The 22,190-nt window shown below is 39.4% G+C and overlaps 2 protein-coding genes across 7 annotated transcripts in view; one reads left to right on the top strand and one right to left on the bottom strand.

The window, feature by feature from the left end:
* Positions 1-2,224, top strand: part of LOC138007567 (heat shock 70 kDa protein 14-B-like) — a 17,193-nt gene extending 14,969 nt beyond the window's left edge. The window contains exons 16-17 of the mRNA XM_068854547.1: positions 478-548; positions 2,104-2,224. Of these exons, the coding sequence (XP_068710648.1) occupies positions 478-548; positions 2,104-2,179 (147 nt within the window). The 3' untranslated portion in view covers positions 2,180-2,224. The remainder of the gene's footprint in view (positions 1-477; positions 549-2,103) is intronic.
* Positions 2,225-5,251: 3,027 nt separating this feature from the next.
* LOC138007565 (octopamine receptor beta-1R-like) lies at positions 5,252-21,792 on the bottom strand. 6 transcript variants are annotated; one of them, XM_068854539.1, is made up of 3 exons: positions 21,565-21,792; positions 18,991-19,111; positions 5,252-8,631 (listed from the first exon to the last, which is right to left on the bottom strand). In XM_068854539.1, the coding sequence occupies exon 3, from the start codon at positions 8,092-8,094 to the stop codon at positions 7,084-7,086; it is 1,011 nt and encodes a 336-aa protein (XP_068710640.1). In that variant the 5' UTR covers positions 8,095-8,631; positions 18,991-19,111; positions 21,565-21,792; the 3' UTR covers positions 5,252-7,083. The 6 variants fall into 6 exon arrangements, with proteins under 6 accessions (XP_068710640.1, XP_068710643.1, XP_068710642.1 ...); XM_068854542.1 differs by lacking the exon at positions 21,565-21,792 and adding an exon at positions 20,007-21,535; XM_068854541.1 differs by lacking the exon at positions 21,565-21,792 and adding an exon at positions 19,287-19,404.
* Between the last annotated feature and the right edge of the window lie 398 nt (positions 21,793-22,190).

The raw sequence follows: 22,190 nt of genomic DNA, 5'->3' as shown, positions 1-22,190 counted from the left end.
GATTTTTCCGAGTTCCCAGTGGGTTCAATTGTAACACCTTTCATTAATATGTGTTAAAACATTCTCTCACATTCGCTAGCTTTGGTTTCGGTTGAAAATCCCGCCGCATAATTTCTAAGTGATTCCAAGTAGGGGATTTAGCACCTAGTAAGTAACTTGACTTCTGGCTGCATTTTTTTTGTGGGATCATACGCTCAGAAGTCTGTCAAGCTAATTTAGCCGAGTCGACCCTTGGCTCAGTGAATCGGAGGACACTCGAATATCGCGTCATCCACGGTTAGTTGCTCGTGCCCGTTTTCCCCCTCTTACCACCGGCTACGTTGGCTACGTGTGATTTCTTGGCGTGATAGGATTGGTTACTTCCGTTATCAGCTAAACCCGCGCGAACAAACAACGGCAGATGCAGTTCATTTGTTATTTTTCATATGCATGAAAATCACCGTGAGTTGGTGTAATCTCTTGCTTTTCTCGTGTCAGGTTGTTCTTGAAGGGATTCCGCCTATGGCGAAAGGTGAAGCAAATATCGTTGGAACTTTCCACATCAGAAGGTGAGATGCTTTGTTTTAGGAAACGCTGGGTCCATATGACCTGCAGCAGGTCAAGGTTCCACTGTCAAATGCTCGTAAATTTTGTAACGTTCATTTTTGAAGTAGGTGCGTAAAACGCCGTTCAGTTAGGGACTTCAAAACCTTGTCCGGCCTTAGGACATCGAGACACGTACCTAAACGAACGGTTAGTATAAAACACGGGTTACGGATTGCGGACTTGGTACCGTGAACACTGGCGGACTTAATCCTTCGGACCGGGCACATAACATGGACCAAGTTATAAGTGGTAACCTTGAGTTGAATGCAAATTTCACTGACTTGAAGACATTTATTAAAAGTGTGTTAAGATGTTACTGCACACCGAGTAAGAGAAAACTAACGAGCAAGAGTATGCAAATAACGAGAAACAAATGGGAGGACGTATACTTGATCCACAGACGATGAACTCTACGGATTATAGGTGTTCAGTTCAAGTTGATCTATGCAAGCACTCAAGCTAGATGATCACAGAGTGACAGTAATCCTCATTTACACTAGCAAGTGTTCCTTGACAAGTTTTCCTTGACAAGTTTCCTTGGCAGTGTAAATGGGAAAATATGACAAGTTTTTCCTTGTCAAGTGTCCTTGTTCAAAACCTAGCATGCTAGCTTTTGAACAAGGACACTTGTCAAGGAAAAACTCGTCAAGGACGATATTTGCTAGTGTAAATTACTTGTCAAGTGCACTTGTCCAGGAAAACTTCAGTGTCATATTTTTCATTTACACTACCAAGGAAAACTTGTCAAGGAAAACTTACTAGTGTGTACAGTCTGCAAGTTTTCCTTGACAACTCCACTTGTCAAGGAAAACTTGCTAGTGTAAATGAGGCTTAAGGCAGCGTCATCATAAAACGCGAATCCATGTTCAACGTGGTCAAGAACGAGAAGGAAAGCAAGAGTCTGCAAAAACACAGCTCTAACACAAGAGGATTCATTGCACTTGACACTAATGGCGCGAAAACTGCACTTCCTTGATGCATCGAGGCCATTTGTGGGTAATCTTCTCAACCCGGTCCGTTGTGCGCATTTTATACCTTGCTTTGTACCCGGTTCACAGGATTCCGTCCGTATTTAATGCCCAATTCGTAGTCCGCTTTGTTAATAAATACTGACATAAACGAAATTTAATCAGTTGATATGAAATGCTCTACCCGTTTTAGCATAGATAGTTAGCACGTTACGTCATGATCGCCATGTTGGATGACACAATCAATAGATTTCTGGTTCGTCATCCAGCATTTGTACCGCTGCCCATCGTTTTCTACCTCCCTAGCGTTTAGTTGCAAACTACCTGTAGTGAAAGATGGTTTGAGACGCACTTTCTTTCGTCCATGGTCAGATATCTACCAAAGACAAATGGACGTTGTACTAGTGAACGTGATATTACTGTTAAAGACTTTAGAAATTTCTCCAGAGTTATATAAATGCCAAGCAGATTTAATTGTGGTGAAGTTTTCTAACTTATCTTAATTGTGCGCATACTAAGTGTTTTCTTATCATATATTTTTATCAATCAGGGATGGTTCACTTCACATTCATTTGGTGGAAACAACCTCTCAGAAATCAGTAGATTTGACTATCGACGCTTGCTAAGTAGCTTGTACAGAATGTAGGTCAATAAATTCTTTTACTCGTTAATGCCTTTCTAGTGGTTTTTCTTTCTTTTAATGCTCTTTTCGTGCTTTTGTTCCTTATTTACCGATTTTACGAGGCGTAAAACGGCAGTGACCGTAAGTGGACAATGGACATAAGCGACAGTTACTACAAACGTTTTAGTGTTTTCTGATGAAACTTTGAGAATTGCATCTTAACTGTTTTTTTTTTTGTGATAAGCAAAAAATTTCTGTGATTTAAAGATAAACGGCGCACTTAGAGTCTTTTTTTTTTCGCTTTTTTTTTATTTCAAGTTTTGAGCGGCGCAAATCTTTGGAAATGAAGGTCGAACGCAAAACTGGAGGCAGTAGGTGGAATACCGCGAAAGAGAAACTTTTTTAAAGCCTCTTTTCTTTCTTTATGACTCTACCGCCTTTTTTTGCCTGTGACTAGCAGCGCTTCAGAATTTTACAAGAGTTAGGCGCCGTTTGCCGTGATAATAATTAATTATGCATTCATCATTCAAAGAACTGTAAAGACCCACCTTCAACCGACAGCCTTTTCAACCGTTTGTTTTTGTTATGGCGGAAATTCGCATTGCTTATCGTAGCGATCTAATTGGATGAATTTCAGCTATGCCTGTCGGTATTGAGGGTGCGGGGTGCCAACTATCCAACAAAGAAAGCTATGGTACTAGTTAGGAGAATGAACGTTTCCATCGTGGGAATGAAAGGATTGATTAATGATTTTGTTTTCGATGGTGACCATGGGAAACTCGGAAAAATGGGACTGAAATTGTCAAAATGAGGTATTCTCGTCATATTGTTGAGGAGCAGGTGATATATAGATTACTTCATGGTTGGTGAGTGCATACGATTTTTATTCACGAGTTGTGAAGGATCGCGTAAACGAACGAGTCAGCCAATCCAAAAGCCAATCAAAAAGCCGATACGACAATTTTTCAAAGTGAAAACATCGTATGTCATTTTTATTTCATCACGGAAATGTACGTAAACCTCTATACTCATGTAATAAAGTTATTTATCCCGGTAAATGAAAAATGAAAACTGTGATATCAAGGATTTTTGGCTCGTAATGCTTGAAAGAGACATCTCAGTTTTCAGCGTCCAGTGCATGGAGAGACCAAAATAGAGCGGCAATTAAGAAACCGCTGGTTTGCTTTGCGTAAGTTAACGTTTTTGTTGTGGACTTTCAAATGTCAACGAATTTGAAGTTGGATTTTCACGCTGGAGGGCGTAATTAGGTGTCAGGAATCTTAATGAGACTGAAAACGGTTACAGAAACTGGTAGTAATCACTGTCGTTTGTCAAACAACCGGCAGACCCCGGGTTGAAGTATCTGCTATCTGCGGAGAAAAACTCTGAGAGGCAAATAAGGAACAAGCACCCACATGTGACTCTGGCCCTCAGTAATCACCATTGTTTTTCCTTCGTCCGATAATTCTGTTTTAAATTACCCAGATAATGTTTGCAAGGCGCGTCTCTTATTCATCTTGTTCAGGGATCGAATACAGCACTATCAAAACCAAATTCTGGAGTTTTTGGTTCTTTTCTCAGCTCCGAAAGGTTTTTCTCCGATTACTTTGGTTTTCTCCTTTCACCAAAAACCAACTGATTTGATTATTATCTGATTTGGTGTATAGTCTCCCCAATTAGAAGAGCACTTTTGCTCAGGTACTGATACTGAACTGAAACTTCGATAAAGTTATTTATCATTATGTGAGATTTTCACACTAAACAGCGGCTCAGGCCAGTGAAGGGGTTTCAAAGTTCAACTACCCATGGGATAGGTCACTGCCAGACATATGCGCTCACAGGGACCAGCAGAGGTGACGATTTTTTCCCTTTGCCATGTCTCGATGGAGTTCGCCCACCTAGCCATCATGGAATGAAAACGAAATCTCAAGTGACATTATTTATCATCCTTGGAACACTCTCAATCTCATGGAACACTCTGCTCAACTAACGTCTTTATTGAATAACGGGGGTAGTTTCTAAAGCAACTGTGGTGCTGCGTCGATGGGGAAGTACTACACGAAAATATTTGGTTTTATCAACGTAGGTGATAATGTAAACTGACCACCGTACAGGGATTATAAAAGCTGACGTTTCGAGCGTTGGCCCTTCGTCGGAGCGATCTGACGAAGGGCCAACCAGCAAATTTAGTGTGTTAAAAGTAAGCCCAGATCTTTACTTTTTCCTGTTTAAACGTCTTGGCCGCCCAAGGTGGCCTGGCCAAGTCAGCCATTCAGGACCAACTCCATCAAACTGCGTAAAGTGTATAACGATCTGTATGACTCGAAATTGAGTCAGAAAAGTCACTGGCAGTGGCCCAGGTTAATGCCCCGCTACCGTAGCTTTTAGATGAATGTACTGTACAGATGTGTACGGAAATTTGCGTTTACGGAGCCGCGACTTTTTAATTAATGCAAGTTGTTTGCTTACAACTTTTGCGGTCTCGTGTAACTGAAATATTTTCATTCTTTACGCGTGTCTCATAACATTACAGAAAAGCACAACACGAGTCGAATTCAACCTAAAGTGAAATTAACTTCCACAATGAGATCCCAACCATGATACACAACAACGGGAACTATATGCCCTACTCCTTGCGAAGTAGGTTGTGTAGGTTCTTTTTCATCCCACGGGGTTATGAACATTGAAAGGTTATGAGATGAAGCCTATGGTTTATCGTCCTTATCGGAGGAGACTGGAGAGTCTAACCACTTGCAGATGTCATTACAAAGGCAGCACTTTCTCCTCAGTTATTTAAAGACCCTGAGTGTTGGTCCAGCCAGAGTCGAACTCACAACCTCCCGCATGGCAGCCCGGTGCTCAACCAACTGAGCCACTGGTGCTTAGTTTAAGGTTCTGTCAACGACACCCATCTAATGATTCCTTTTTTGAGGAGGTGTTATAATCACTTCCTTTCATTTTGAGATTTGTGAGGCGTGCAAGTTTAATTTTCCCAGAGAGAGGAACAGTTGATGATGTCATCGCCCAAATTTGGTCGTCTTACGTCATTTAAAACAACATGAGGAAATGTGATTTCTATGTTTGTTTATTTTCTGTTGATTTGACCTCTGAATTTTAATGTTTTTATATGATTGGAATTGATCAACTAGCAGATGTTTTGCCCACGCAGCCCTTTCGAGTTCCCTGTTTTGGAGCGTAACGACTGTCTTCGTATTGCGATTTTAATTTGTGTGTCATACAGTATAAGTACACCTCGTTCTTAACATTCTTAAGTAAAAAGTCTTATAACTTTTCTTTCATTTTTGGGGCCGCGTTTTATGTTTAGTATCGACATCTTTAATAGATGTTGACCAGAAACCTTGGTGTAGATCTGCTGGTTCTTCATTTTCGGTTTCAAATCGGGTTTTTTTTTTCGTGGGTTGAATAGGTTCAACAAATCTTGATGCCTTTCGAAGTCTTTCGCTTCTTTCCGTAATTATATTACCCTCATTTTCTCTTGTATTTTAACTATGGAATACATTGGAATCTCGGCTTAACGAAAGGCTTTGGTCTTTGTATCAAGGTTCTTTCTATGAATTCTACTGTGAGTCGCCGCAATAATACTATTCGAAAACTTTGTGTTTTGATTGGGTCTTGAACAAGAAAGCACTGGAGGTTCCGCATCCTCGTAGACCAGTGCTTTGCATAAAGTCAGCAACAGGGAAAGGGCTTAAACTGATGACAGCAAATGTAACTTTTTACTTCGCCACAGACTTTCTTAGTCACTGCCCGTGTGTGTTCCTTTTCTAACACCGTACTTAAAACTGAATGATTACAGTTTACAAAAATGATATTTCTTTGGTTCAGTTTGGTTCATATATCCACAGACCAATAAGACTTCTTAAGTTTCCATTTAAGCTATTATACTGCTGAAGGTCGTCGTCGAAGAGAGCGATCGAGTATTCCGCATTGACCGTGAAGGGTACCTCTGCTCTGGGCCATTTGACTGCGTTTTCAAAATGAATTTATTCAACACTGAGAATTGCACTCGTGATTAGGCGCAAAAACAGTGTTGATGTAACGCGCAACGGACATATCAACCGCAAATAAAAACTGAAAATGTCATAAAATAAAAGTATCTGGCCTGATTTCCGTTGATCTGTTTCTATCATCAAGTTGCATTCTATCGACATTGCGTTGAGGTAAAAAATAACTGAGAAACAGAATTTGATACCAGAGGGTACAACGCATTTTGGAATATGGGCGATACAAAGTGGAAATTGAGGGTAAAGGTGGCTACGTGCAATGCTCTATTCTTTTTCCTTCTTAGTTTTCGCTAGAGAGACTCAACGGTCAGCAAAAGAAAATGACGTCTGTTATGCGCATAATCATTGTTCAAAGAAACACTAATCTTATAAGATTATCTAAATCGGTAACGATGAGCCATTCTTTTAATCACATGATTTGAGTTCTGGTACTTTTTCTGTACCTGATCAAGCAAGGCTATCATTTACGTTTTCATCTCTTCATAATCTTGCTCAGTGCATCTTGCGGTGGAGAATTAAGTATGTATAGGTTTCTCGATTAGTGCAGCGTAGAGCAATCCAAACAGGGTAAATGGGTTAACAAGAACTGCTCTATCCTGCATGTTCTTCTCATTTTATTTGCCAAAATAACAAGTTGTCTTGGCGGTTAATAGGTACATCGACTCTTTGTCACTATTGAAGGTGCTTTCCCTCGCAAAGATTCACTAGCTTGCGCAGCTCGATTTTGGGAGATCATACATTTCCGTTCTCTGTTTGATATATTTAAGAACTCAGTCCGACCTTCATGAGATCCGTGTAGTTTATATATCCGTAAAACGGAGCACGCTAGCATCGTTGTTGAAGGAAGTGCGTTCGGAACTATACCCTCGTGAATACATTTTGATCAGGTGTAACGAAATTTAAACTGAAATTTTAATAGCTTTTTGAAGGCGTCTCTGAAATCTCGATTTAGGAATGAGTACAGGATAGGGTTGAGCGCTGAGTTCATGTACGCTACCACAAGCAATGAGTTGAATAGTTCGGCATAAACGGAGATGCAGTCTTGGCATAGAGATGTTATGGTAGAAACCAGAGTGAATGGGATCCAGCATAAGAAAAATGCAGACACTATAATGGCGATCGTCTTTGCTGCCTTGATATTTCTTTTTAATCTCTTCTTTTCCGAGGTGATATTGCCTGAATCCTCGTTGGAGCAAGATGCCACGGCTGTGGTGGAGACTTCTTGTCGCACGATCCTGTGCGCATGTGCGCTGGCGATCTGATAAATCTTGAAGTATACCACGCACATAACCACTGTGGGCAAAATGAAATTCATCGCCGAGCTTAATACGGAATAGTAAGGACTGATGTTAAAGAAGCACATTCCAGCGCGGACGCTGTGGTCATAGTACGGCCAGGCAGCCATTCCAACAACTGCAAACGTGAGCGAATAGAGCCAAATCGTTGCTATGATAACAATAGCACGTCTTGGTCTCATTTTGTCGTAGTAGCGGAGCGGTGCGCTGATGGCTTGGTATCTGTCAATGCTAACGGCCGTTAGATTAAGTAGGGAGGTCGGCGCAACGATTAGATAAACAAAAGTCCAGAAGTTGCACACGAACTCTCCGTGCTTCCAGCCGTTCGGTTTCAAAAGCACTTGAACGTCGAAGGGCATAGAGCACGAGGCTGTCAATAAATCAGAAATAGCCAAAGAGAATATGAAGTAGTTGGTTGCCTTTTGCAAGCGTTTGTTCAGTGAAATTGCAAGGCATACGAGTAGGTTTCCACAGATCGCAGTGGCGATGATGATGACATAAACAGAGATGATTACAATAAGGAAACGTTCGTCGTAGACATCAGCATAACTGGTTGTCGAATTTGAAGTTGAGTTCGTTATACTGTCGTTAGCTTCCATTTTGAAAACTTTTTGCGAACTGCCAGTTCGTACGTGATTCAGTGAGCCATACCGATGTGCGGCGGATGGTGGTCTGCTGGCTTGTTTCGAAAATTTTTTACCGTTGTGTCGACATTCCAACAGCTACTGTTTTCCACGAACATGTGCTAAATGTGGTTGGCCAAGGTTATTGTCAAATGTGTTGTCGAAGTGCGAGTGAACCTCCGTTTGATTCAATACGAAGCCGCCCTTTGTCCTTTTCAAGTACGTCTTTAAGTGCAAATAACGGAGTGAAAGACTTGGTAAACACAATTTCCTATCAGTTAAGTTTCTCTGGTTATTAAGTTAATTGTTTGATGTAGTTTGATTCAGTCTTCGTAGCAATGTGGGTAATCAAGGAGACGAGTCTTTGTCGTCGATCACTTCACGGGGACACGCCTTTGATGACCCAGCTTGTTGAAGTATTCTCGCTTGTTTTTGTTTACCCCTTGTAACAGATTTGTGTCAGCCAGTTTTTTCCACTAAACGTAAGAGAGTCGGGGCTTTCGTCTGGAACTCCTGGAAAACAAAAAAAAAAAACAGTAAAATATGTTTTCTTACTTACAAGCCCGCCGCTGATTGATATAACGAAGAATATGTCAAAAAAATAGATGACTATCCCTAATGTACTCTGTGGCTGCATTAATTCAACACAAAGAACTTCCCGCTCTCATTACAACATAACTTAGTTTAATCCTTCATTTAACGCCCTTTATCCTCAATTACATTTAATTACGTATTTTTTCGACCATATTAATCCTCATTTGTTTAGAGAAGAACCTTTGATCGGTCAAAATAGACGCGATGCCCCTCTCATACACGTCACGCAATTTGTGGCTCTGATAAAGCAACAGCCTTAGGTGTCAAATCGAATTAACACTTTAGTTATCTGATGAACGCACGCGATATCTGGAACCTAAATCCAGAGATGCGATATTCTATCATCCCGGCACTCAATCTTATGGGATGTTTTGATGTCTATAAACATGATCGTGATGGCATTGTATCAATAATTTAATACTGGCCATTTTATAAACACGAGTAGTCTGGTGATAAGTGAGAACTGAATGGAGAGGTGACAGTGTGTTAACAGGTATAATTAAAAACAAAATAAAGCAACTGAATATTGGCCATGTTTTAGAAACAGGAATATCTAGTTGTTTCAAATGAGATCACCTTAGAAAAATTAGAAGGTCAAGGTTTCGAACGTTATCCCTTGAGCAAACCTTCGAGACGAGATCTTTCTTATTTCCTTATGATGGTCAATTTATCTTTAACAATTCGTTTCATTCCATAAAATTTCCATTTTGCAATCACCACCGACCGAGTGTTCTTCAGACGATAGCCCCAATATCATGTATCAGTTCGAAGATTAACAACTAAAACGGATGAAGTACTTTGGGATATTTGTCATTCACTATAAAATCAAGAGTTGGTACAGTAGTTAAAACCGAAATATGGTTGAATTAATTAACATAAAGAGGCAAAGTGCACTTATTTCGCTTTGAGTTTTTCGAATTTTCGCCTTGTAACGTTTCCGGTTGATTTCGTATGTTGCAGTTCAAGTCGAACGTAGTATATCCCGCAAAATGTTCCGTTTTTTATTTTATTTTGCGAATTTACGTACTAAAAATGTACCTTGAGGGACTATTAAATGTTTCAGCTGCTTTTGTATTCTAATGGAAACTTTCCCGAACATTTTGACAACATTTCTTGCCTGTGAAGTTGAATCAAGCAAATGTGGTTATTTTCTTCCGATAATTCCCAAAGATGCAAAGGTTTATCAACTCATTGTCATCCAGGTTTTTTTTTTTCAAAACCAAAAAAAAAAAAAACCTGGATGACAATTGAAAACGATTGAGAATTAAACGAACTTAAACGAGGACACGAATAATTTTTTTTTGTTAGCCAGATTATTTCGGAAATGTTCGATATCCTATCCGCTTACCCACTGTATCCATGACACAATTCGGGCCCAGTAAAAACATGCTGTTGTCGCTTGCATTCGTCTGGATGCTGGCCAGCTGCTTCAATGGCACCCAACGAGCAAATAAAGCCAAAAGCCTTTGAGAGGCATTTCTAGGCTCCTTAATTGTTACGTATAAAGACTGTTTAAAGAGATGTTTTTATCACCTAGAATAATTTGATATGTTCGGATATCTTAGCTGAAAATTGGAAGTGTCCGAACATTTTAGCATGTTTTAGGGAATGATATCTTCATTCCAGAAATTGCTAGCTAAAATTTACCTTCTAAGAACTTCTAACCGAACCATTTTCTCATCCGAAACTGCTAGGTGACCTTTTCAAATGCCAAAAATTGCAAAAATATCCCTTCCGAAAATGTAAGGGACTACTTTCCCCTGGTTGAGAATCTTTTAGGTGATGTTTTAGTAAAGAAATCTGTAGCTGTTTTGCAACGTAGGACCGAAATTCATGGAACAGTTTCAATCTCCCGAACACATACTTAACCGAAGATTATCGTTGGGTGTCCCTCCTGCTTGTGCAGTGAAATCAGAAACGTTTTTTGTATAAATTGTTTTATTCTGCCTCGGCATTTACACAACACAATTCAAACAATAATAATTACCTTAGATGTGTCAAAACTCTCAAGAAACTCAGTGGAGTTGTACCAGGCCGTGTGAGTTTGCGAAGAATGATCCCGTGTTGGATGGGATTTCCCTTCTGCACAATTCGATCAAAGTTACTATTATAGAAGGAAATCTGCCGATACACGCACGCAGACTAGATCTAATTTGAGTTGACATTGACATTTCGGTTAAAGAAGCCAGTTCGTCATAGTAGCATTCTCAAAGGCGGTACGACCACACGGCGTAGGATAATGAAAGTCCTTATGTGCCGTAATCATCGTAATAGGCTTCCCTTAAGTGTGTACCAGCTGAAGAACGTTGAGCTTGGGTTCTTAACAGCGTTGATTTGCAACACTAACCCTGGAAATCCCCTCAAAGGGGACGTCGTTAGTTTTCATTTATCTATTTATTTTATTCATCCAGTTCACCCGATCAAGTGAATTTACAGTGTCGTTTTGTAACGAAATATTGGTTAGCGCGAGGGCTAAAACCAGAGCCCAGGCAGTAGTCATTTTAAGGTCATGCAGCTGTGCTGTTTTAACTCCAGGCCAAGTAAGAAACAACTTTAGTTGTTTTAGCTATCAGCTATAGTGTGAGTAAAGCCGGGGTGTCGGTATAACAACAGGAATACTCGAAACAGCCGGTTTCATTTAGACGAGAAAAAAAAAACCTTATTTTAGTACAATTTTGACCAAACTAAATAACTTGAGAACAAGCTACCCCAACAGGGAATTTGCCTCAAAGCTGAACGACTTTAGATGTTTAAGTGTTTTACTGAAATTTTTCTAAAGGTGAACGATAATAATATAGAGGGGTGACCCGAAAACACTGATCCCGGACCGGGTCCACGGACTACCCCTACGGACCCCCTCTACGGACCCCCTCTACGGACCCCCTCTACGGACCACCCAAAAACAACATAGAAATAGAAATAAATAAACAAGACGCCTACAAAGGCGTATCCGTGGAATGCGCAAAAAGTTAACACAAATTGTCCAGTTACAGTGAACTTCAACTGCAGGTCAACTTGGCAAATGGCGAGAGATTACCAGAAAGATAAATCTGTAAGATAACTTGAAGTTGTTTGTTGTAAAAACTCATTATTAATGTTACTAAATTTGCAAATGCAAACAACGAAGCCCTATTAGCGGATTATCAGGATACGGGATCTTTTTTTATTTATTTTTTCGAAGGAGACTTTATTCAAATCCCACAGTTTTACTTGCTTCCTTAACTCCGTTGATCCAAAAATTACAAGATCTGCCTTAAATGTCTTAAATCATCCGAAAAACTTATTACAAATCACAGTTCAACAACTTTTCATCCTGGGCCAGTTGTTCAAAAGCCGATTAACCCTAATCTCAGGTTAAAAATCAACAAAGGAGTTTTATTCTCTACTCCCAAATGCTGTTCAAGGCTGATATTCGGTAAAACTTTCACCAAACGTTGAAAACATGAAACACAAAGATCACAATCGTTGATGCTAGTCCAAGTGGCAGTTGAAGTTAAGCTCCTCCGAATGGGTTAGTACTTGGATGGGGGACCGTTGCGAAGTCCCCGTGGCGGCGATAGCCAGTGCATTTTTTTAAAAATTTGATTTAATTTTTTATTTTGTTTGGCCGTTGAAAGCTATTTTCTTTATTTTCTTTCTACGTCAAAACGGCTGAACAAAGTGGTTCCCAAGAAATATTGGAGTATTCGCTTTATGCAAAATAATATTCACAGTGGAACACACCGTGAAGTACGAAAAAAGCTTGCCTTTCTCAAAGAAAAGTATCTGTTCACTTTATTGCATAGTTTAATTCTGTGTCAATCATGGCGGGCGGAAAGATTCCACAATAAATGTTTGCTTTCATCTAAAGAACGGCAGTGCGTCACGGTGCCCGAGTGGTCTAACGCGATCGCAGGTAATCGGAAAGGTTGGGAAAGGTATATGTGTTCTAATCGCGGCAGGGAAGTTTGGAAGTACTGAATCCGATCGGAGCTCAATTCAATATCCGTGGGGTATGCACATTTGTGACTATTAACAAAAAAAAAGACACCAGACCGATGTAATAAATAACTAAAGACTTGACTTACCTGGATAGACCACTCGTGTCGGCGAAATCTCAACTGTTACGCTCCGCAAATTTGACAGACTATTTTTAATTAGTATCACCCAACCACATGATGCAAAAATGCAAAAAATGGATTTTACGGCTGCAGTGCGTAGTAGCGAACTGGATGACGATCGTAGTGCTCTTGGTGGATGATCCTCCAGATATCCAGCAGGTTGTCAATTCAAGGTTTTATTTGTGATAAGAAGAATCTTAAAGTTAATCCTTACTTCCCAGTGACTTCTACAGGTACCCAGTGCAGTGCTCTCTGTTATATGGTCGGAAATGCTGGCTCCTGTTATCATTCGTGCTGCGGTATTCTGAATTCTTTGTAACTTATCTCTCTGGTATTTTGGGATGTCATATAAGAGGCTATTGCAATAAACGAGTCTGAAAATCACAAAGGAGTTTACCAAGGTTTTCAATCCATCGAAAGGGAGGTACTTTCGAATACGACCGATTGATCTCATGGCATATCTGGCTTTCTTGCACATTTCGTTTATGTGTTCAGAAAATGACAAGGTTTTATCGAAGATGACACCCAAATTCTTAGCTTTTGTTTTCACTTTTACTGGGGTGTTTGCTAACAATAATCTTTCGTAGACTGGTAGACTGAAGCTTGCCTGTTAAATCGCGGTGTGAGATGTAATATTTCAGTTTTTGTAGTGTTCACATTTTAACACGTTCTTAATGGGTGTTCCATGTGAAAACATCATTGATGCATTTCCTTAGAACTCCACTGAGTCAACAGAGTGTTTAGGATCGTCGATGGCGATGTAGATTTGGGCGTCGTCCTCATAGAACATGGAGTTGAGACCGTGGCTACGTATTATATCTTGGAGAGGTGCGATATAGAAAGAGCTAGAGAGTGAACAGCAATGGCCCAAGTATATAGCCCTGGGGAACACCATACTCTAGACATCGTGGCGTAGATGTTGCATCCGCTATAGAAACTCGCTGAGATCGACCAAGCAGCTCGGAGGAGAACCATTTAAGAGCTGTTTCCGTGAAATTAAAATATTTTCTTAGCCTCGTAAGGCGAATTTGGTGATCCAAGATGTCGAATGCTGCGGACAGGTCTAGGAGCACAACTGCACAAGCACTAACTTCACTGTTGGAGTCGAGAGTATTTAAGATGTCATCGGTAACTCGAAGTAGCGCGGTCTCTGTTGAAAAATGTTTCCTATAAGCTGACTGTAAAGCAGGAAACAGTTATTGCCATTCAAGTAGTTGTGAACCTGGATGGAAGATGATTTTTGTAATACCTTGGAGAGAAATGGTATGTTAGCTATAGGTCTATAGTTAGACAGTAGGTCAGTCTCAAGATCAGCTGTCTTTAATTTTGGGCGAACCAGCGATGTTACTTAATGAAGTCGGGAAGATGCCATTTGAAAACGATTGTCTCACAATTCCGCTGATGATAGATAGTACAGAACTTTAAATCTTTGATCACATGCGTTGGGATCTGGTCGAGAAAGTAGGTCTTGTTTGAGGAGGAGGATATAATTTTCTTGATGCTTTCATTTGATAGAGGCGTGAACTAAGGAAAGTTACAGTGAAGTACTCTTTGTTTTTCATGATGGTGGTCTAAGGAAGAATTCATTAATTCCGTTCTTAGGTCTTGTATTTTACCAATTTAAAGAGAATAATAAGGAGGAAGTACAGTAGCGTTTCCAGAAAAAGGCGATCGATAAGTTTGAAAAGCTGATTTCGATCTGCTGTTCTATTCTACTCTTGAAAAAGTTACGTTTGGAGGTTTCGAGTAAAGATTTATCTTCAGAGCATTTTAATTCAAATTGCTGTTTGTCGACTGTGAGACCAGTCTTCCTGAACTTACGTTCTAGCTTGCGTCTATCTCGTTTAGCTTGTCGTAGAGTTGTCGTCATACAAGGGTGCTTGTGGACGGTGTCTAATCCATCGTGTCTGAATTGGAGCAAGGGTAATCACTATATAGGGAGACGAGATCATCTAATGATTGCATAGATGTAGAGCAGTCAATCTGTGAGAATGCATTAGCAATATCGGATTGTAATTTAAAAACGTACAAGCTCTTCGTTTCTCTATAAGTCTTAAGGATCTTTCCAAGAGGTGGCTTGGAGTGGTTGATTTTGAGCATATTACTCTGTGGTCAGAGAAAACATCGGGAAGCACCCGGACATCACCCATTATGTCTTCTTCTTTCCTGGTTATGATTAAATATAAAGTATGTCCACGTCAATGTTGGATTAGGTTGACGGACTCCAAGAGATCAGTCAATTTAAGGGCATCCGGGTGGTTCAGGTCCTCAACATGGAAGATAAAGTCACCAGCAAAAACTAGTGGATGTTTATAGTCTTCCATTAGGTGTTCGATAAGCTGAGAGAATTACTCAAAGAACATCCGTCGTTATACAGTCAACTTGTTCTTCCTAGAGGTTGGCGGACGATAAATTATAACCAGGCGTGCTTTAAATTTCGCATAAGAGATAATAACGTCCAAGTATTCATTTTTTATGGTGTTAAGAACTTTCCGAAAAAACAATGCAACACCTCCTCCTTTTGTGTTTTCTCAGGGGACTTGAATTACTGTGAAGTCTGTCAGTGAATTTAATATTTCAGCAAGTAAAGTATTATTTCCATTGCTCGTTAGCCAGGTTTCCGTAACGGCGAAAATATCCCATTTGTTAGATAAAATGATATCACATACTGAACCAGATTTCTTTTGGAGAGACTGAGCATTCCTGAGGCCGAGTATAATTTTATTTGATGTCGTTTGATCTTGGGCGTGTGAGTTGTTTATTTTCATTAAATTTCCCGAATTCCTGGTCTGTATACGATTAGTTGGATATCTGTTTCGAGTAATGCGGACTTTGATTTGCCTTTCATTTGACATTCTTTCATGTGTATTTCCGTTGCTACAACTTATGCTATAACGCCAGGTTGAGTGGGCCTTAGTGGAAATTGTTCACACCGCCTGACGTGACATAAGTTCAGTGTTTTCAGGTCACCCTAATATGGGGGGTAGCTATAATGGAATCAGAATCATCACCTCTTCTACAAAACCTGAATCCCTTAGCAAAATCAAGATTTGTTTTTTGGAGACCTTTCCTTAAGGGAAGTTGGATTGCTGCCAAAATCCTCGAAAAATACTTCTGTGATCTGGGATCACGAAATGACACGCGAGAAGAACGTGCGAAATGATTTTACCTTCTATTTTTTATTGAGCGACAGTTCTCTCCAGTTTTATACTGGGGAACTTCACCGACATGTTACTTGCGGAACAAGAAGTATTAATCGCGAAGCGACTGTAACTGCTTACTTCGTCGAGACTGGCCATAAGCCGGCTCATTGATTTGCGTTAATTTTGTTGATTTCAACCCTTCCACGGTTTTTTTTCCGCCATCTTGACTGGGGGTCAAACACGGCGAAATTGACAGTAAATGTATGGGATTTTGGCCGACTTTGAACCCGGCGCTGTAGCGCGGCTGAAAAGAGACAGCTTTCCAACTTTTGCCACTACTTTAAATAGTTTTATTGATATCATTCATTCAACAGAAAAGAAGGCCATTAAGAAGGTATGACATCCGTAAATTCAAATAATAAATCTTCTCATGTTGCTCAAAAGAGACAGCTTTCCAACTTTTGCCACTACTTTAAATAGTTTTATTGATATCATTCATTAAAGAGAAGAAAAGAAGGCCATTAAGAAGGTATGACATCCGTAAATTCAAATAATAAATCTTCTCATGTTGCTGAAAAGAGACAACTTTCCAACTTTTGCCACTACTTTAAATATCTCGCGGCAATTTGCTGTGATGATTTTAGAAGGGTTTGTATTAAATCTTAAAAATTCGTTTATGGTCGTTGTAGCCTGAATCTGTTCTCTATATTTTATGAAAATAATCTCGGTATAAATGTCTTTTAAAAGACTCTTTCACTTTGGAAATCCGTCTCCTTTTAGCGGCGTTACAGCCGTTCAAAGTCGGCCAAAATTCCATACATTTACTGTAAATTTTGCCATGTTTGCCCCCCAGCCAAGATGGCGCCAAAAATCGTTGAAGGGTCTTTAACGAGACATCGCTTTATCAGTGGGACGTATTTTTTTTCGGCTTCCAGCAATTTGTATATGTAATTGGACTACATGCTGTCCAATTTGGAAATAATTGCATGACAAAAACTCTAAGGACTGCCAAATAGGCGGCTGTCGTGACCAAATTGCTAGAAACCGGAGAAGTATCTGTCCCTCTTGATAAAGCAATGCCTGCTTTATTTAACAGGCCATGTTTCTGTAAAGCCTTTGTTTCGTTTCGCTGAATAACCTTAGCCAACTTGAAAAAAATGAACAAATTTTGAACTTGATTTTCACATAATGCCGAATTAGTACAACGTGTGCTTCTCGCATGACACTGAACACAAAAAAAAAATACTTCATATAAATATCTTTGTTGATATTCACGCATTGCAATAAGGCCAAATTAAAAGAAAAAGTGAAAAATGCTTAACTACGTCGTTACTTTTTTTTTTTGAAAATGCCAAAAATTTAGTTCGGTCGGACGACGCCAAATGGAGATTAAAAAAGAGGATGGCCTAATTGAAACAAGACTTTCATCGCGATCAACCCCCGCACCTCGAGAGATGATCGGTTATACTTTGAAAAACATAAAGAGTGTCTTTAATTTTTCAGATTTAGATTGAATTCAACAGCTTTAGAAACATAATAGGGCCGTTTATACGAGAGAAAATAAGCCGCGGCTTACTCTGGCCGCAGCGTACACAATACGCTAAGGGAACTCTTCATACGAGTATAAACTCCAAGGCCAGGATAAGCCGCGGCTTGAGAAAGCCGAACCTGAGAAATCTGCGGCCAATTTAAATTAGAAGAAAAAAGGAGAAAGATAAGCTTGTTCTTGAAATGCTAATTACTAACAAGAAATAAAGATTTGATGAAAGCGAAAAAACATCGAACAAGAAATAATTCCTGATTAGCTGGGGTTTTAGGTTCCGACCAGAGCTGATTTAGGACTGCAATGTTTTTTTCAGGTACAGTATGTGAAACGAACTCTTCTAAAACTGTTCCGGGAATGCTCGCTGCGGATTTTTTGCGGACTTTTGTCGAAGTCATCGCTTTTACGTCGATCATTTCTATGTATTCTTTGTAGTACATGTGTTAAATATGTGCATTACAGAGAGAAAATCAACTTACTTCCGGCGTCGATTCTCACCAAATTCGAGCTGTATGTTTAACCAAAGAGTTTGCCTCCAGATGACATTTCCAAAATGAAGGTACTTCAACACATTCAGTACCTATCGACTTAGTAGAGTCAGTGCACAGATCGAGACCAGGCCGCAGGTTAAAATATCTTCTTGAGACGCCAAGCCTTGTGTGTCAATTATAGATGCATGTTTCGGTCGAGTTGATTTAGTTTGAGTAAAAACCAGGTGCTCTGAAACTCTTTTCACTCACAAATGTGTAACGCAATCGAGTTTCTGTCGCTCGTGTGTCTGTCCGGCGCTTTCTAGTCTGAGCCAAGAAAGCCCTCATTGCGGCTGTCTTGGTAACGACTGCGATCAAGTTAGTGCACTTTACTTTCTGCCGACCGCCATCTCTCGGCTTTTTCAACTCACGAAACGAGAACGTGGCCTTAACCCTAACGAGCAATTTACATCAAGTAGTCCTACAATCGATGAACGCCCTTGATGTAGCTTTAGCTGAGCCACCTTGATTTTATTTTAACCTATTTGCCGAGTTTATAAGTTAAAATAACGTAATTATTCACTAGTTTTAGTAGTATTTTCCTTTAAATAAAAAGATCGGTTTAGCGAAACGGTTTTTTTATACTCTAAAGTTTCTTTCAATGATTAAATCATTTATCGATTCTAGAGTTACAAGAAAATGCTCTGTTAGAAACGTAAATAAGAGTAGGAAAAAGTGTTCCATCAGAATAGTTAATAAATTGGCGGTAAAACAAACACGATACAGTGATAGATGATTTAAATTCAATTTAATTAATGCAATGTTCAGTGGTCAGGCCAACAAAAGAACCCACTTAACTGTCAGCTGTACTCAATTAGTTTTCACTTGTTGACAGTAAGCTTTAATGCACTGAAGTTACAAGATAGCTAATCTGTACATGGCGCATCATCACAAATACTCTTTTCTTCTCAAACAATTCCCGTTTTATGATCTAGTGCCAACGGCCTCTCTGTTCCACATACCTGTGCAGGGAATTCGGAAATGAATTGTCAATTTACCAACGCCATGCTTCCACTCGACAAAAAGTAAACCTGTTCACCTTTTCCGCAAGATCTCTATGGTACTTTCCACAGCAGTCTAGATCTGTCGAAAAGAAAAGAATATATAGAGTAAAATTTCTATTTTTTATGGAACTAAGATGATATTATTCTTCTTACTTCAAAAACAGAACCAAATATATACGGTAGTTTAACTGGCAAACCGACAACACCGGCTATTAATGACTTAAAAAAAACTGGAGATATAAATGCAGACTGACCCAATTGTGTTCGTCCAAAAAGAAATCGTAGACCAATTCTTTAAAAAGTCTGTAATGACAAGCAGACCAGTTTTTGTTAAAGGCAAGTTTCAGTTTGAAGAAAATCGTTTGATCTTTGGCTACGATTCAAGGAATTTAACAATAACACAGGATCGTCTTCACGTATAGCTAATTAATTGGCATTTCACGTCATTTATGATGTCATGTATGCAGTCAATGCATACATCAAAAACCCTCCTCGTCTTGCTCAAAATATGCTGCTTTAATTTATCTGTTTTCTTACGGAGAGCTTATCGCTTTTGAAGCCATTCAGTGAAGACATAACATCACGAACTCAGTTTTCTTCTTAGCACTCTGCGTTCCAGACCGTATGGTCGTTTTTTAAACCATTTGAATTCCAGGGTATTTCCAAACAGACGAATTTTTGGTGGCTGAAATCTTAAAATGGAAGGTGTCTTGACGACTTTCAAATACGGCCTTGTGGGTGGGTATATTTAAAATGGGAACTGCGTCAATTCGATGCAATCGTAATTTTGAATCAATTGCTAGACTTAATTGCACTCCAGAGCTGAATTTAAATTGAAAAGAAATTGTAAATAACACATGGATCGGACATGGACCCTTTTAAACCTTTTAGATTGATCATGCTTTTTACTTCAACAATATGCGGCCCGGAGCACGCTGACGAAAATTTAGTGGGTAATTAAAAACGCGTCTTACCTTGACCGCAGTTATAAACGGAGGCCTAGTTTTGTTAAGATGTGCTTTCACTCTAAAGGACTCAGTGACGACAATTTTTTGATAAAAGGACTCCTGCTTGTTATCTCACAAGCTGTCGGCTTTTAATGTGCTATTACAAGTTGAATTTACTGAGAGCTGCTTTTAAAAGCAGTGCGCTCATTATTATGTGTGTTATTATCTTGGCGCCTTTTGTGAAGTTAAATGAAGGCGAAGTCTTTTAAGCAACATAATTGCTGATCATTTGTAAATCGGATCCGGAGACGGAAGGAATTGTTTTCAAATCAATATTGCACCTTGTCGAACAAGTGTGAAGTGGTATCTTAATAAACCGAACTCAGTTCGCAGTTGGAGGTGAAGTTTTCAGTCTCGTTCTCAGAAATTACATCCTGAACTTGGTCCGGTAACCGGCGATTTGAGTGCGAAAGGGTACAGTAAAATACACCGAAATAGCGTCAAAATCCCCTTCTGCTTGGCACGTGTGTTTTCTGTGTTTATCATGCAAGTGAAAATAAACCAAAATGAAATCCATGCATGTTTTCAGTGATAAAAAAGTCCTTTTTTTTTGGTTGTTTTTTTTTTGTTAATACGCAAAGCTAGTAATCCGGCCTCACATCACACTGTGCTTTGTTTCTCCATTTATTTCTTACAAACTTGATTTATTTCTGTACCTCTGTTTTGCCTGCAGCAAAATTACCCCAATTTCAATAAAACCTGCAGAAGCATATTTATATTTCCTGAGTTTTTTTTTTTTTTTTCAAAACGGCTGCGCAAACTGGATTGTACTTAGTTCACGCGGGAGGTCAAAGCGTGGATAGCATATTTTGTTTGTTTTCTGCGACACGAACACGAAGGCAAGTTATTTCTAATTTCACAAAACCACTGTTATTAAATGTTCTGTTATTAAGTTGCGTAACCCATACCAAAACAATACGACTACTTATTAATTGGACCATGTTCACACCAGCACCGACAGCCAATCAACACAGTATTGTGCCCAAACCATTGCTCACTCTCAGATATCGTAACATAGAAGCACGTTTGTTCACTGGTATCGCTACTTCATGTTCAATTCAGTATTACTTTGCGATCTTGTTTGCATTGACCATGTTTTCACTTGTCTAATTCAAACACATCCCCACCAGTTTTGGATCGCATCATGTCGAATCTACTGTAGGTGCGTTTTTTCGTACTTTAATTGTGCATTATCTTTCTAACACTAAATAATAAAAAATATATCGTGTATGCTTGGAATGCCGTTGCGATAATCCTCTAGGCAGTCACTGAGTGTTTTATCGAACGTGATGTTTCGATTGAATAGAAAACAAATCACCCTCCGTGAATGAACCTGAATACTCTTTGTATTAAATTCATAAGCGATAAGAACTTATTGAAGATTTGTCGTTTTTTTTTTTTTTGTTCTGTGTAAGGGTTGAATCGCTTCAGTTTAAGATCTATTCAAAATGAAACCTCTCTTAAGAAATTATCTTGCCAAGGTGAAATCGCAGACATATTTCTCACTTTAGATACTGATGCTCACCAGTCACCAAATGCCCCTTTTTGACTTGACTTGACTTGACTTAATGCGCTTTCACAGATCTCGGCCCGGGTACAAGTTTTGGTCCTCAAATTTTATAAGCGAAGTTGTCGAAGTGACAAATGCGCACATTTTCCATTGCCATCTACACAAACAAATGAAATTAAAATAACCAAAGAGACCTAAAGCAGAGCATGTTGTAGTGCACGCTTTTCTCAGGTTATCAACATTATCATCTTATTGCCTGTCAAGAAGTGTCTGACAACATCGACATGATGGTTACAGGTACGGTTATCTTCGAGTTTCCCCATCGATGTGAAAAAGTCATTAAATTCATTTGACTGAGTGCTTTTGTTGTTTTATCAGTTTAATTTTACATTTGCAGATGTCAAAGCATAGGCCTCAAATCTGTGTGCAAACCGTGCATGGAATTTGAATTAAGTGAGTTAAGAGACAGATGGTTGACACTTTCTTGTTTTTAAAGAATTCTCGTTACAAACTAAATAGTCCCTACTCCAACACCGAGGACCACTAGGTCTCGTACTCTTTGTAAATAGTTTCTGGCTTCTTTGCATTTGGAACTGAGTTGCCTGTAGTTTATCGTTATTGTTCGAAAGGTCGATAAATCC

The sequence above is a fragment of the Montipora foliosa genome, chromosome 6 (genome assembly GCF_036669935.1).
Source record: "Montipora foliosa isolate CH-2021 chromosome 6, ASM3666993v2, whole genome shotgun sequence".
NCBI classification, from domain to species: Eukaryota; Metazoa; Cnidaria; class Anthozoa; order Scleractinia; family Acroporidae; genus Montipora; species Montipora foliosa.
This window is presented reverse-complemented; position numbering and strand designations above follow the sequence as displayed.

Coding starts and splice junctions, on each gene's coding strand:
- LOC138007565 (XM_068854539.1), bottom strand. CDS start 8,094: ATGGAAGCTAACGACAGTATAACGAACTCAACTTCAAATTCGACAACC.